Source organism: Engraulis encrasicolus, chromosome 15, assembly GCF_034702125.1.
Source record: "Engraulis encrasicolus isolate BLACKSEA-1 chromosome 15, IST_EnEncr_1.0, whole genome shotgun sequence".
Lineage (NCBI taxonomy): Eukaryota > Metazoa > Chordata > Actinopteri > Clupeiformes > Engraulidae > Engraulis > Engraulis encrasicolus.
The window spans coordinates 45491502-45507648 of NC_085871.1; the positions used below are offsets into that span (position 1 = coordinate 45491502).

General features: G+C 47.4%; 1 protein-coding gene across 1 annotated transcript in view; it reads right to left on the reverse strand.

Annotated features, from left to right (window-relative positions):
• epyc (epiphycan) overlaps nt 1-16147 on the reverse strand; it is a 39023-nt gene that overhangs the window by 3045 nt on the left and 19831 nt on the right. Inside the window, exons 3-10 of the mRNA XM_063218116.1 lie at nt 9286-9357; nt 8986-9177; nt 8455-8590; nt 6414-6845; nt 5100-5216; nt 3769-3852; nt 1610-1768; nt 219-421 (exon numbers count right to left, since the gene is read on the reverse strand). Of these exons, the coding sequence (XP_063074186.1) occupies nt 219-421; nt 1610-1768; nt 3769-3852; nt 5100-5216; nt 6414-6845; nt 8455-8590; nt 8986-9177; nt 9286-9357 (1395 nt within the window). The remainder of the gene's footprint in view (nt 1-218; nt 422-1609; nt 1769-3768; nt 3853-5099; nt 5217-6413; nt 6846-8454; nt 8591-8985; nt 9178-9285; nt 9358-16147) is intronic.

Here is a 16147-nt window from a genome sequence, read left to right on the forward strand (position 1 = left end):
TCCGCCGGTTGTGACTGGCATCGATGAGGGTCCCCCTCTCTCTTTTCATCTCCTCTCTATTCCCCCTTCTCCCGTGTCTCACCTTGAAAGCTTCGTTCTGGATGCCCTTGCTGCCCAGGCGGTTGTGACTGCAATCGATGGGGGTCATGGAGACTATACTCTCTCTCTCTCTCTCTCTCTCTCTCCTCTCTCTTACCTCTCCTCCCCCCGTGTCTCACCTTGAAAGCTTCGTTCTGGATGCCCTTGCTGCCCAGGCGGTTGTGGCTGGCGTCGATGAGGGTCATGGAGGCGGGCAGGGCGGGCAGGTGCACCAGCATGTTCTCTCTCAGCACCACCTCCTCCAGGGCGGGCAGCCCGAACAGCGCGTCGTCGTCCACCTTGGAGATCTCGTTACTCGTCACGTCGATCCTCTTCAGGAAGTCTGGAGAGCAGAGGAGAGCAGAGGAGGAGAAGGAGGATGTTAGTCACAGACACAGACACACACACACACACAAGCACACGCGCTTCAATCCTTTTCAGGTGATTTGGGACCAGAGGAGAAGGAGGACACATGGTAGTACAGCAGCTCTTAATTGTTGGGTCGGGACCCACAAGTGGGTTGTGGAGGGGTCCTCCTGGGTGGGTCCCAGAGTGTAACATATAGCATATTTTATTCTGTCTAGTAGTTGATAGACATGAACATAACAGGGACAGTAAAAGTAATGTGCAGCAACATTTTTGTTTGCATTCAACAAACTTGTAACAGGGCCAAGGCAACCTAACGCTGTGTGCAACAACATTTGTAACTGCATAATTTGCAGTCTGCCACACGACACATACCTATCTTATCTTATCTTTTACTCCTATTTAGTCTTACTTTCCCAGGGATGGCAGAAAATATGGCTTTTAGCTACAATTTGGTACAAGTCATCCTCTTATGTTGTAACTAATGCCACTTACATGGTCCCTGTTTCAACCTAATGAAATAAAGTAAATTAAACTGAAAATACTCATGAGTGGGTGGGGGGGGAGGGGGGGCAGCCGTGGTGTAGTGGTTATGGAGTTGGACTGCAGAGTAGAGGATGACATTTTTCAGGAATTCCCGTGGGTCCCGCGTGTCCTGCGGGATTCCCGCGGGATGGGAGTCAAAATTTTAAAGATGAACGGGAGCGGGCAGGAGCGGGACTAAAATTGAATGGGAGCGGGCAGGAGCGGGAATAAAAATGAATGAGAGCGGGAATGCTTGCTTATTTTTTCATTAAAAAAGCCTATGAAACGGGAGTGGGATTGATTTTGAGTGGGAGTGGGCAGGATTGGGAGACATTCTTTTCAGGACGGGACGGGATGGGATTTGTTTCTTTTACTCCACTCCGGGATGGGACGGGATGGGATTTTTTTTCTGGGACCGGGATGGGACGGGAGTGAAAATCCACTCCCGTGTCATGCTCTACTGCATATCACAGCACAGGGTTGCAGCTTCAATCCTAACCCTTACGCTCCCCAATTCACTCCATGGCTGAAGCCTAACCAGGGACTGTAACCAATACCCTGTACTTCAACTAACTGTAAGATCACTTTGGATAAAAGTGTCAAATTATGTGTAATATAACAATAATATAATAATAATTACTCATGTTGGCGAAGTCGGACTTGTTGATCTTGGTGATCTTGTTGTAGCGGGCGTAGAAGTGCGTGGTCTCCTTGGGCAGTGGCGGCACGCTGGTCAGCTTCAGGTCGTCACAGTAGACAGAGCTGCCAAGGCAGGTGCAGAGCAGACAGGTGGGCATACCTGGGGAGACAGGTGAGGAGGAGGAGCAGGAAGAGGAGGAGGAGGAGCAGGAAGAGGAGTAGGAAGAGGTGGAGGAGGAAGAGAAGGAGAAGGAGGAGGAGGAGAAAGAGGTGGAGGGGGAGCAGGAGGAGGAAGAGGAGGAGGAGAAAGAGGAGGAGCAGGAGAAAGAGGAGGAGGAGGAGCAGCAGCAGGAGGACGAAGGGAAGGAGGAGGAGGAAGAGGAGCAGGAGGAGGAGACAGGTGAGGAGGAGAGAAGAGGAGCAGGAAGGAGGAGGAGCAGGAGGAGAGAAGAGGAGGAGGAGAGAAGAGGGAGAGGAGGAGTAGGAGAAGTGCAGAGTGGAGGAGGAGGAGGAGGAGTACCAGGAGGAGGAGGAGGAGGAGGAGGAGAAGGAGGAGGAGGAGGAAGAGAAGAGGGAGAGGAGGAGGAGGAGAAGTGGAGAGTGGAGGAGGAGAGATGAGGAGGAGCAGGGGGAGGAGGAGGGGAAGGAAGAGGAGGAGGAGGAGGAGTTAGACAAGCAGGAAGAGGAGGAGGAAGAGGAGGAGGAGGAAGAGAAGGAGGAGACAGGTGAGGAGGATAAATAAAGGAGGAGGAGAGAAGAGGCGGAGGAGGAGAAGTGGAGAGTGGAGGAGGAGAGATGAGGAGGAGCAGGGGGAGGAGGAGGGGAAGGAAGAGGAGCAGGAGGAAGAGCAGGAAGAGAAGGAGACAGAGGAGGAGGAAGAGAAGGAGGAGACAGGTGAGGAGGATAAATAAAGGAGGAGGAGAGAAGAGGCGGAGGAGTAAAAGGAGGAGTAAAGACAAAAAAACAGGAAGGAGAGCGGAAATAGAAAAGAGGAAACAGGAAGTCAGGAAGTCGGAAACAGGAAATGGGAAGTTCGATAAATAAATGAATCAATAAGATCTCGACAAAGGTAAATGGTCACTTGTATGTGTGTGGTTTGTCTTCGAGTCAGTGTCATGTAGAGAAATAAAATGGATCACTGTATTGTTTGTGTTTTTGTGGATCGCACACTCTGTTGTGTTGTGTTAGCGACACATTTAGTCATGTAGAGTAGGCGTAGTTATTTACACTTGAAATGATGTGGTGGTGGTGGTGATGGAATCTGGCACAAAATGAGATGGATGAGACATATAAAGCAGGCATGAACACATACATGATATATGGAATGCACGATGATGATGGTGGTGATGATGATTATGGATTGTATTGGGGTTACATGAACACATATAGGTAAAGTGTGTGTACTGTACACACAGAATGGACTGGATCAGTAGTTATGGAGAACAGGTTCCTCCACGTCTGCAATGCATTCTCAATGCAATTGCAGACTCTCAATTAAGTTTGTGGTTAAACATAACAACATGTACTTACATTTAGGACTTTTAGGCAATTTGATCGCCTGTCTTGACAACGGTCGAGAGGTTGGTCATGGAAACATATGTAACTTATGTATTAGAAAAAAACATTGTTACTCAGTATGTTAAACATATACACTAGATACGATATGAGCTTTGCCGACGTTATAAGTATTGTATGAAAATATTGAATTAACATGGTAAACTTCCTTTTCTATCCCTAATCTTAACCGTTACCCTAACCCTCTGGTACAGTGTAAGTACATAACGATACATGCTGTTACACACTTAAATGTTAAATGTTGTTACACATTATGTAGTGTATGATGTAGATACACCGTAACAGGGACATTAAAATAAAGTGTAACTATCTTATATTTAGTTAACTTAAGTTAAGATAAAAGTGTAACTATCTTATATTTAGTTAACTTAACTTAAGTTAAAAGTGTAACTATCTTATATTTAGTTAAGTTCCCTCATTCAGCCACTCATTACGATTCCGATTCCAAAGTTTTCCCCCTCAAACCACCCGTCACCTAGCAACAGCAGAAGTTGTGGTGCTGATGCTGCGGCTGCAGTGGCTGCAGTGGCTGGTGATGCTGCTGAGGATGCTGATGTTGTTGATGATGTTGTTAGCAGTACTGACCGTCAGGGGCGCCAGACTCTCCCGATCCGAACGTGCCACCCGCTCCCTCCTCGGTGGTGGGGGCAGTAGTGATTAACTCTTCCTCTTGTTTACACACACACACATACACACACACACACACACACACGGATGCACAAACGCGCCCACACACACACACATACAAAGACACACACATCACGCACACACGAATGCACGCACACACGAATGCACGCGCACATTAAGTGTTAAAGGACAAGACGGGTCACAGACATGGAGGAGGACAGACACACACACACAGACACACACACACACAAAGGGGATGAGCATGAATAGATAGAATGGGACAAATGGTGAAAGCCACATGAGTGATGACCCGGGGGGATATGAAGGCTAGGGGTGATGTATCATCGGTACACATAACCACATCTCATAATAGCTATACGGTCATCCCAAATGAACGAAACTGATGGAAGGACGTGATAAACAACCATAAGCATGCAATGCAGTCTGCCTTTCCCAGTCACAATAACGCTACACATGTTCAGTACGTTCGCCAAAACATCCAGCAGTGTATATGACCTAAAAGAGAAGCATTGGGTACTAATCTTCCTCTAATTCTGGGACCTCTACAGTACCCTTCTCTTCCTCTCCAAATAATACAAAAATCAATATCATAGCCACAATGGCATTGTTACATTACATTGCACTTAGCTGACGCTTTCATTTTGTTCAAAGCGACTTACAACTATTTTTTTTTTCAGGGTATTGGTTACAGTCCCTGGAGCAATGTGGGGTTAGGTGCCTTGCTCAAGGGCACTTCAGCCATGGATGGAGGTGTAGGGAGAGGTCAGAGGGGATTTGAACCGGCAACCCCTAGATTGAAAGACCAACTCTCTAACCACTAGGCCACGGCTGACCCGACAATTGTTTATACAGTATAGTAAAAGGGATTTAAGAGTGAGGAGAGGCAGAGAGGCGGTACTACTAACCTTCCTCTTGATCTGAGACCTCTATAATAACCTCGTCCCAACATTATAAACCATTTACATACTGTAATAATAAATTACTACCAAAGAATCGTCTAGTTGAGAAAGATCATTCAAACTCTGGAACCACCCAATGGAAAGGGGTGTGCTCAAGTTTGGTCTCCTAAGGGCGCGTTGTTCCTCCTCCTTCTTCTCTTTTTGTGGTGTTTGCACAAGATGTGCGCTACCGCCATCTACAGCGCTACAGGAGCTTTCTTTCTCAACCCGACATCACACGGAACCCGGAAAAGTACGAGCCTGAAGTATCTTACTCCACTAGACGATTCTGTGCCGCTACTAAAAGAGTGAAGGCGGTCGGCTACTAACCTTCATCTATATCTGGGACCTCTACAATAACCTCCTCCTCCCCAGAATCTCCCGACTCCTCAGCAGAAGAACCAGACGCCTCCTCAGGGAGGTCTGGGACCAGGGGCATCTCCTCCTCTTGTGAGACACAAGGAGAGGCAGGGCAGGGAGACAGGGGAGGGGAGGTGCAGGGCAGGGAGAGAGGAGAAGGGAGGGGAGGGGAGGGGAGGTGAAGAAAGAGGAGAGGAGAGGCAGGGCAGGGAGACAGGGGAGGGGAGGCAGGGCAGGGAGACGGGAGGGCAGGGAAAGATTGGGAGGGGAGGTGAAGAAAGAGGAGAGGAGAGGGGAGGTGCATGGAGGAGCGGAGAGGAGAGGCAGGGCAGGGAGAGAGGGGAGGGGAGGTGAAGGGAGAGGAGAGGAGGAGAGGAGAGGCAGGGCAGGGAGAGAGGGGAGGGGAGGTGCATGGAGGAGAGGAGAGGCAGGGCAGGGAGACAGGGGAGGGGAGAGAGGGGAGGTGAAGAAAGAGGAGAGGGGAGGTGCATGGAGGAGAGGAGAGGGGAGGGGAGGTGAAGAAAGAGGAGAGGGGTGGTGCATGGAGGAGAGGAGAGGCAGGGCAGGGAGAGAGGGGAGGGGAGGTGAAGAAAGAGGAGAGGGGTAGTGCATGGAGGAGAGGAGACGAGAGGAGAGGGGAGGAGAGGAGAGGAGAGGAGATAGGAGAGGAGAGGAGAGAGGAGAGGAGAGGAGAGGAGAGGCAGGGCAGGGAGAGAGGGGAGGTATATGGGAGAAAAGGAGGTGTATAGGGGGGAGAGGAGGAGAGGCAGGGCAGATAGGGAGGGGAACCACAAAGGGAGAGCGAAGGGAGGTACAGGAAGGAGAGGGGAGGAGCAAGGAGAGGCAGGGCAGGAAGAGAAGGAAGGTGGATGGGGAGGGACATGGATGGATGGATGGACGCATGGAGGGAAGGATAGGAAATGAACAATGCATAAATAAATGAAAAAAGAAAGAATCACACACATTTAACTCAATATGAACAGTTAAATGGAACAACTAAGAAGAAGATAAAGAAAGTTTGGCTGTAGCAATAGCAAGGTATGGTACGTAAAGGAAAGAACCCTTTAATCATGAAAACTTGTCCCAAACATGCACTACCAAGACCACTATGAAATTTGCAATCAAGTCAACCAAAACATGAAAAAAGACAAATTAAAATAGTGCATGCTCAAAATAACACACATGCTGTCCCACACACTGACAGACACTGAAAATCAAACTCATATCAGACCCTCGGACAGCAATAGAAACCCAACTATCCGCCGCTCTGGTTCTGGTACTAACCTCCATCAGGCACCAAAACTACGCCTGACCCTGAACCCGACACGCCGGAACCGAGGTCCCCGGAGGCTCCGGAACCCACGCCGGAGCCCGAGCCGTCCCCGGAGATTCCGGACGCCTCCTCTCCCGACCCGAACCCGGACTCGGCCCCGGACCCGGAGCCCGACATTCCCGACGCCTCCTCTCCCGAGGCCAGGCCGGAGAACTCGATCTCTCCGCCGGACGCCTCCACCTCCACCCCCGAACCCGAGCCCAGGGCCAAGTCCGGGAACAGGTCTCCGGAACCGGAGCCGCCCGAGGCAAACTCCACCGTGATGGTTCCGGAACCGGAATCTCCGGAGCCACCCGAGCCCCCGAGGTCCCCGGAGCCCGAGCCGGTCGAAAAGTCGCCCGAGATCTGGAGAATGTCGACCGGCGTCAGACGAAGCTCCTCCTCTTGTTAGACACACACAGATGAAGCGTTAAGGGACAGATGACGACCACGACACACACACACATAAACACACATAGACACACACATATCCATACACACACGCACAAATATGGACAGACACACAGAGACGGCTCCTCTTGTTCGACACACACAGATGAGGCGTTAAGGGACAGGTGACGACCACGACACACACACACACATACACACACACACATACAGAAACACACACAGACGGACGGACACACACAGATGAAGAGTTAAGGGACAGGTGACGACCACGACACACACACACACATAGACACACACACACATACAAACACGCACACACACACACACACATAGACCACGCAATTGTAAAGACAGAGACAAACAGGCAGACAAACAGGCAGACAGATAGACAGACAGAAGCTGACGGATGGAAACAGACAGACAGGAAGGCGGCAGACAGACAGACAGAAAAAAAACAAACAGACAGGAAGGTGGGTAGACAGGTCCTCTTCTTGTTTGAGACAATATCAGGCCCCAACAGCTAATGACACACACAGAAACCTACAGAGGCAGAAGGATCAGACGTTAAGGACAGGTAGACAAGCATGTCGAGAGAAAGACAGACAGACAGACAGGCAGACAGACAGTTTTTCCTCTTGTTAAAAACAGACAGACTAGAGACAAGAAGTGTACAATGACTTGGATTGACAGACAGACAGACAGACAGAAAGACAGACAGACAGACAGGCAGACAGACAGACACACAGACAGACAGACAGACAGACAAAGAGACACAACTTCTTCCCGGATCAAGAAAAGACTGGATGGAAAAAAATAACACTGTTGTGAATAAAACAGGACACCCCCGTCTCTACACACGCACACAGACAGATAAACGAATAAAAAAATCATACAAATACACCAATAAATAGACATAAATAAATAGACAGACACGTGAAGAATGATTGGTGCGGAGGGTGATTTGACAAGTGAGTGAATGATTCGACAAGTGAGTGAGTTATGATTTGACAACAAGTGAGTTATGATTTGGTGAGTGAGTGATCAGGACGATAATGACACACATTTAACCCCTGGTGAGGAGTTAAATGGAAAAACAGCAATGCGGTGAGATGGAGACCTGGACAAGATGGCAACTTGAATTTCTACAATGCTTTAAAGTGTGGAAGTGCATGGGTGTAAAAGTCTCTGTAAGTTGTTCTTGAGTGTGTGTGTGTGTGTGTGTGTGTGTGTGTGTGTGTGAGGGAGAGAGAGAGAGAGAGAGAGAGAGAGAGAGAGAGAGAGAGAGAGAGAGAGAGAGACAGAGAGAGAGAGAGAAAGAGAGTGAGAGAGAGAAGGTCTAGAGAGAAAGAGAGAGAGAGAGAGGGACAAAGAGATGAATAAGACAAAGGTGGGAGAACAGAAGTGAGAGAGGGAGAGAGAATGATAACTAGAGGAGGAGAGGAAGAGAGAGAAAGCTATAGAGAGAGAGAGAGAGAAAACTGTAGAGAGACAGAGGAAGAAGAGAGAGACAGACAAAGAAGAGAGAGAGAGAAGGATAGAAAGAGAGATGAAGGTGAGAGAGTGTGTTGAGGTGTTCTTACGTGACCCGGTGTTGCTACAGACCTTTCTGCTGGCTGTCAGGGCCCATTAGAACCCCCGACCCTCCGGAACTTCCGGAACCTCCAGAGCCCCCAGGGGGGAGGAGCTTAGGCACGATGGGCAGCTCAGACTCCGCCCCTGACTCCGCCTCCGACTCCACCTGTCAAGTCAAGTTTATTTGTATTTCGCATTTCAGACACAAGTGCAATTCAATGTGCTTCACATAAAAAAATTGAAGTGACAAGAAAGAATTAAGAATCTAAGAAAACGTAAAACATCACCATAAAACATTAAATAATTATCATAATAAGATTAAAACACATCAATATGGATCACAGAAAAGAACAAAAAAAACCCTTAAGATAAGACACTAAAACAGATAATTTGCTATAATTAGTTTTTTTTAAGGATTAGAAATGCTGCTACGAAGGCATTGGAAAACAACTTTGTCTTGAGTCTACGGTAGATTTAAAAAATCAATGGTGGGTGGGTTTCTTTACAACTTCTGGAAGCTGGTTCCAGCTCTTAGCAGCATAGTCACTAAAGGCGCCTTACCTGCTCCACCTCCTCCACATCGGCTCCCTCTTCGTACTCCTGTGCTCCCTCTTCGTACTCCTGTCCCTCCTCGTACTCCTGTCCTCCTTCGCCCTCCTCTTGTCCTCCTTCTCCCTCCTCGGGTGCTTCCGTCCCCTCCGCTCCCTCCTCTCCTTCTCCCTCTTCGTACTCCTGTCCTGCTTCGCCCTCCTCCTGTCCTCCTTCTCCCTCCTCCGGAGCTTCTGTCCCCTCCGCTCCCTCCTCTCCTTCTCCCTCCTCGTACTCTTGCTCTTCCTCTCCCTCCTCTCCTTCTCCCTCCTCGTACTCCTGTCCTTCCTCTCCCTCCTCTCCTTCCTCCGCCTCCTCCGGTGGGGCCAGGGTTCCGATCTCAATCTGCATGGGGAGACAGAGACAAGACGGGGGACGATTTAGAGACAGACCTCAGAGACAAACAGATGCAGACACACAGACAGACAGATGGGTGATGATTTAGAGGTAGACCTCAAAGACAAACAGAAGCAGACAGAGAGGAAGACAGACAGATACAGACAGACAGTCAGACAGACAGATACAGACAGACAGACAGACAGACAGACAGACAGACAGACAGACAGACAGACAGACAGACAGACAGACAGACAGACAGACAGACTGGCGAGACGGAGGAGGGTTCAGTGTGTGGAACTGGAGATGAACAATGACTTTGAGTGGCAGAGAGACAACATAGACAAATTAGCCTAGTAAATTAGCGCCACCCACTGGACGCCAAAATGTTTTGCCAGCGAGTGGTCTGGCCTCGAACTGTAGAAGTGGTCTGCCACATTGCCCTGAATCTGGCAAACCAATCACAACGCAGAGATTTGTTTTGAATCAAGGCGGGGGGGTTTTGAGGGAGTGACGACGAAGCTTGCGATGCTGGGGATTCAATATTAAGAAGGATTGAACAGCTCTCGTTTGACTCAAACTTTGGAATCATTTTTGGAAGAATTAGAAGGACTTTTTGCCGATTTACAGACAGGCCTTAAAACGTGGATCCACATTCTTTGATGGTAGTAATTGTCAGTTGCGCTGATTGGTCAGAGCGTTGGCCTATTGGCACAGACACGGTTTGAAAAACATCCAATCTCACATTTAGTCTGGTTTATCAGGCTAAAGACAAATAGGGTTCCAATCTCAATCTGTGGAGCCAGAGAGTGGAGACGATTTAGAGACACACCTCAAAGGACAGACAGACAGGCAGACAGACAGACAGGCAGACAGGAAGACAGAGAGGAAGTGTTCAATCTGTGAAACCAGAGATTAGCAATGAATTTGTGTGGCAAACACAACAGTCAGTCAGTCAGACAGACAGACAGACAGACAGACAGACAGACAGACAGACAGACTGAGGGCGTCAGGGTGTCAATATCCATCTGTGGAGCCAGAGATGGTAAAGGTTCAAGGTCACCTCAGCACGTTGCAAATAAACATGAAAAGGACAGCGTGAGGACAATGTGCGGGTGCCTTTTTGTTTTATTGAGTTGGTGACCATGGGGTTCTCCATTGCACCTGACCAAATGAGGTGTGCAAGAAGCAGAGGTGTCAAAAAAGTAAAAGTACTGTACATTCATGGTGTAAGCAAACACTAGCACATGATATTACATTGCTGTTACATCATTTACTTCGTTGTACCTAATGAGGTGGATAGATTGTGTTGTTACTGAAAAAAAAACACCTAAAAACCCAACAAGAACCCACCAGTAACTTGATCCAACAAGTGCAGCTGATTATAACACAAGTACACAGGTCTACTGGTCACTCAGATAATTACTTTTACTTTTATTAAAAACTTTTACTTTTGACACCTCTGGCGAGAAGACTTCTAAAAAGAGTATACATTATTCGTTATAATGTATAATAATAATAATAATACTTTCATTTTATATAGAGATTTTCAAAACACCCAAGGTCGCTTCACAGAGCATCGTGTAGGAAAGTGTGAGTGTGTGTGCGCGTCAGTGTGTGAACGTGTGTAAGTGAAAGTGCTTGTGGAACTAGCAGTCATAAGCCTCCAGGAAGAGATGTGTCTTAAGGTGTTGCTTAAACATGGGCAGTGAAGGGGCATTCTGGATGTGGTTGGGCAGATTGTTCCAAAGAATGGGAGCAGCAACATGGAAGGCTCTGTCACTGGTATCACTTGAGCCTGGTACGAGAGACGATCTGCTGGCCCTTGGAAGAGGACCACAGGGATCTTGAATGGTCATAGGTGTGAAGGAGGTCTGTGAGGTAGTGGGGTGCCAGACCATGGAGGGACTTGAAGGTTAGGTGTGCTGCCAGGCTCTAGTGCCTGTTATGATCCTTGTATAATGTATCCGTTACAGTCCCTGGAGTTAGGTGGGGTTAGGTGCCTTGCTCAAGGGCACTTCAGCCAAGGATGTAGGTGTAGGTAGAGGTAAGGGCGGGATTTGAACTGGCAACCCCCTGATCTTAAGCCCATCTCCTCCCTAACCATTAGGCAATGAATGCCCCATGGACAATGGTTAAGAGTTGGAGACAAAAGAAATCATCATCACCATCATCACATCATCATCACATTGCACTTAGCTGACGCTTTCATTTATTCAAAGCGACTTATAGTTATTATTTGTCAGAGTATTGGTTACAGTCCCTGGAGCAATGTGGGGTTAGGTGCCTTGCTCAAGGGCACTTCAGCCATGGATGGAGATGTAGGGAGAGGTCAGGGGGGTTTCGAACCTGCGACCCCTAGACTGAAAGACCATCTCTCTAACCACTAGGCCATGGCTGCCCCTAATAGAAATAGAAAAGAAATAGACTGACAGACAGACAGACAGGCAGACAGATATACAAACAGACAGACAGACAGAGAGACAGAGAGCTGGGAAGGCAGACAAACAGGCACACTGACTATTAGAGAGATGTTTGCCAGATTGAACAAAGAGATCGATAATGACTGGGCAGTCATGGGTGAGCCGGGCAGTCATGGGTGAGCGGTTAGGGCGTCAGACCTGCATCCCAGAGGTTGCCGGTTCGACTCCCGACCGGCCAGCTTGGTGGGGGAGTAATTAACCAGTGCTCTCCCCCATCCTCCTCTATGGCTGTGATACCCTGAGCATGGTACCGTCCCACCGCACTGCTCCCCATGGGGCGCCACTGAGGGCTGCCCCCTTGCACGGGTGAGGCATAAATGCAATTTCGTTGTGTGCAGTGTGCAGTGTGCAGTGTTCACTTGTGTGCTGTGGAGTGCTGTGTCACAATGACAATGGGAGTTGGAGTTTCCCAATGGGCTTTCACTTTCGCTTTCACACAAAACAAAAACACAGGCAGACAGGCAGGTGCAGACAGATAGTCAGACAGCCAGTCAGACAGACCTATGATTCTCAAACTGTGGCCTGGCGTCCACTGGTGGACCACAGAGGTAGTACAAGTGGGTCCTTCTCTAAAAATCGAAATAATATGTGTTGCTGTGTTGCTGTTGAGTATTTATTTGTGGACCCCTAGTTTGCAAATACTGGGAACCGCTGAGCCAGAAATACAGTAGGCTATAGTACAACGGATCGGCAGGAAAACAGACAAACTGACAGACAAAGGCCAGGGCACTGATGTCCCGGAAATGGACAATAATGTATGTGCTGAGACAAATAAAGAGAGAGAGAGAGAAAGAGAGACACACACACACACTCACACACACACACACACACACACACACACACACACACACACACACACACACACACACACACACACACACACACACACACACACACACACACACACACACACACACACACACACACAAGGAAGAGAAAGTCTAGCTGCTGAAAACCAACCCCCTCTGAATATCATAAGCTAGATGAATAAGAATCTTCGCAGTCAGGCAGGCAGGCAGGCAGACGAACAGACAGCAGGCAGGCAGACGGACAGACAGTCAGGCAGATTGTCAAACAGATAGACAGGCAGACAGACAGGCAGGCAGGAAGACAGACACAAAGAGACAGATGGACAGAGAGACAGCAGACAGGAAGGGAGGTGTCAATCTCTACCTCTGGAACCAGAGCATATTCAGAGGTGAGGAGTGATTTTCAGACAGAGAGAGAGACAGACAGACAGGCAGACAGACAGACAGACAGACAGACGGACAGACAGACGGACAGACAAACAGAGTGAGATTAAGAGACAGACAGATTAACAGACATAGTGCCAGAGCAGACCCAGAAATATAGACCCTTAGACAAACAGGTGCAAATAGACAGACTGACTGGGTGAGACAGACAGACAGACAGACAGACAGACAGACAGACAGACAGACAGACAGACAGACAGACAGACAGACACACAGGAAAACAGATGGACTGGCAGAGGGCCAGACCGACTGCCAATCTTTATCTGGCGATTTAGACTATATTAAGAGAATAAATAAAGACAGACAGACAGACTGTGGCAGACAGGCTGGAAAGGTTACACATCTCAAGGAAGCAAACCTGTACTCATAGAAAGACAGACAGATGGAAAGACATACATAGACAGACAAACGGATATAACAAGACAGATGGGCAGACAGGCACATAGACATAAGCAGCCAGACAGACAGACAAGCAGACAGACAGCCAGACAGACAAACTGACACAGACAGACAGACAACAGATGGGCTTGGACAAACAGACAGACACGCAGGCAGGCAGGCAGGCAGGCAGGCAGGCAGGCAGGCATACAAACAGACACAGACAGACACGCAGGCAGACAGGCAGACAAACAGACACAGACAGACACTGACAGACAGACAAGCAGGCAGACAGACTGATAGAAACACACCGGCAGCATGTCATCTCGTAAACCCATTTTAAAGATGGAAGGCTTTTGCCTCACCTCTCAAATGCCTCTGCATGCTACTAAAACTACTGCAATAAAAAAACAAATCCTTCCTTTGATTTATACACCAGCAGGACCAACGACAGAATCAGAGTAATATTATCTTAAATATGCAGTGCATCATAACCCCATAGTTAAATATGCCCCATTGGAAATGCTGAAATTATTTTTTTTTGCCCAACCTCAGGATAATTTGATCCCAACTCATCAATTTCTGACTACCTTTGACGAGACATGCAATTATTGATGCCACAAGGATCACAGACATGAGGCTTGGATAAAATAAATTAACTTTGAGAATTTGAATTTGAGAACAGGTCACACAGGAAGTGGGCCCAGGCCAATACACTGGGCCTACCTGTCTAATACCACAGGTAAGGTCAAATAAATCGATCAACAGATTAATTGGATTTATAAATATGCCATGGATTGCACTTACACAAAACAAACACAAAAAACCCTGGAAGCACATATGAACTCTTTGCACACCACAATCACACTCCAATTGCACATTGCAAATTCCTTTCCCTTGTTAATTAGTTCACAAAGTGCGATGACCGGTGCAAAGGGCCCCTGCATATTTGAGCATTGTAATCCACATAAGAGTGTTTTGAAGAGAAACAGCAGTCAAGCAAAGACAGTTACCACAGAAAAAAAAAACGTAAAAACACTTCTTAAGTTGTAGGCTAGAGTGTATATCCAATAGGTCAAACGCAGCATTCAATGTAAACACAGACTTTACACTGTAACACAAGGTACACTGTCACATAAGACTGATGCTGTCAGTCAACATACAACAACAACAACAATATTTGTTCGTCTGCTTTTAGGACTTGCACACACAAACACAGGATGTGTAAAAACATGCACTGGCCATATGCAAACCTGAGCTCAAAATCTAGCATTAGCTGTAGATATTTTTTATAACTAGCCGTACCAACCTGGTGCTAGATGTACATGTTGGGCGAGGAGGTGCTTTGTTTGTGTAATTTGTCTTATTAGAAAGATGAGGCTACTCATCATCATCACCATCACCATCATCATCATCATCATCATCATCATCATCATCATCATCATCATCATCATCATCAACAACAACTTTATTCCAGACTCATGGTCCAATTTCTAAACAGAAACTCAACTACACATACCTATATAATGAATAATGATAGTAATAATATAAATAAATAAATAAATAACACACTACATAGGCAAAAACACACTTATAAAGGACACTTGTACCAGTGTTTCCACAACTTCTCTTTACTTTACTTTGATTCTGTAAACTGACACAATCTGATAGCCGCACTAGAAAGCACAACCCACACAAATCCAAAAGACAGGAAGGAAGACACACTCTTTCAAGGGCAGCCACGACCTCTACGGGTCACTTTTTCTTTACATTTCACACGCAGCTGGGAATTTCTGGACAGTGCTAACCCTTGCCCCCGCATTTCTCATCCCCTACCACACAGGGGCGCCAAAGACTCACAGAGCTCCCAGGCAGGCAGGCACAGATTCTCTCCTGTGCTGTGTCTATCTCCCAGACGCAAATGGTCCTTGTGGAACCACGACACTCATGGTAGCTGGAAATCCATATTTCTCACAGACGCTCTCCTAGCCTCTCCTCTCTCTTCCTATACATTCACACCACATTACCTCTACATTAAAATCTCTCAGAATGAATTGAACACTTACAGAGTCAAACTTAACACCCACAGTGTTGATTCTAATCCATATTTCTCACAGACGCTCTCCTAGCCTCTCCTCTCTCTTCCTATACATTCACACCACATAGTATCTGGGCCTCATTGGATTAATACAGTACAAAATAAACATTTTCCAGCATGAATTGAACACTTATGGAGTCAAACTTAACACCCACAGTGTTGATTACACTCCAATGCACAACTGAGTAGACAGTGTGGATAGAAAGCTAGTTACAGTGCTTTCTACTCTCACATAAATCATAGTCAAATAAATTATTCACTTGGACAAACTTTTGAAATATTAAAACAACCACCCACCGATTAAAATGTCATTAATTTGGACTGTGTCACATAAAGAAGGGGTTTGGCAGGGAATATTGTGTAAAAAAAAAAAGTGTAAGGCATTAACTGGAAAGAGAGGGAGAGGGGGAGGGAGAGAGAGGGAGAGAGGGGGAGAGAGAGAGAGGGAGAGAGAAGGAGAGAGAGAGAGAGAGAGAGAGAGAGAGAGAGAGAGAGAGAGAGAGAGAGAGAGAGAGAGAGAGAGAGAGAGAGAGAGACAAGGAGGGCCATTGACCGGTGTTGAGCAGCAAATTGCGAATGTGCAATGA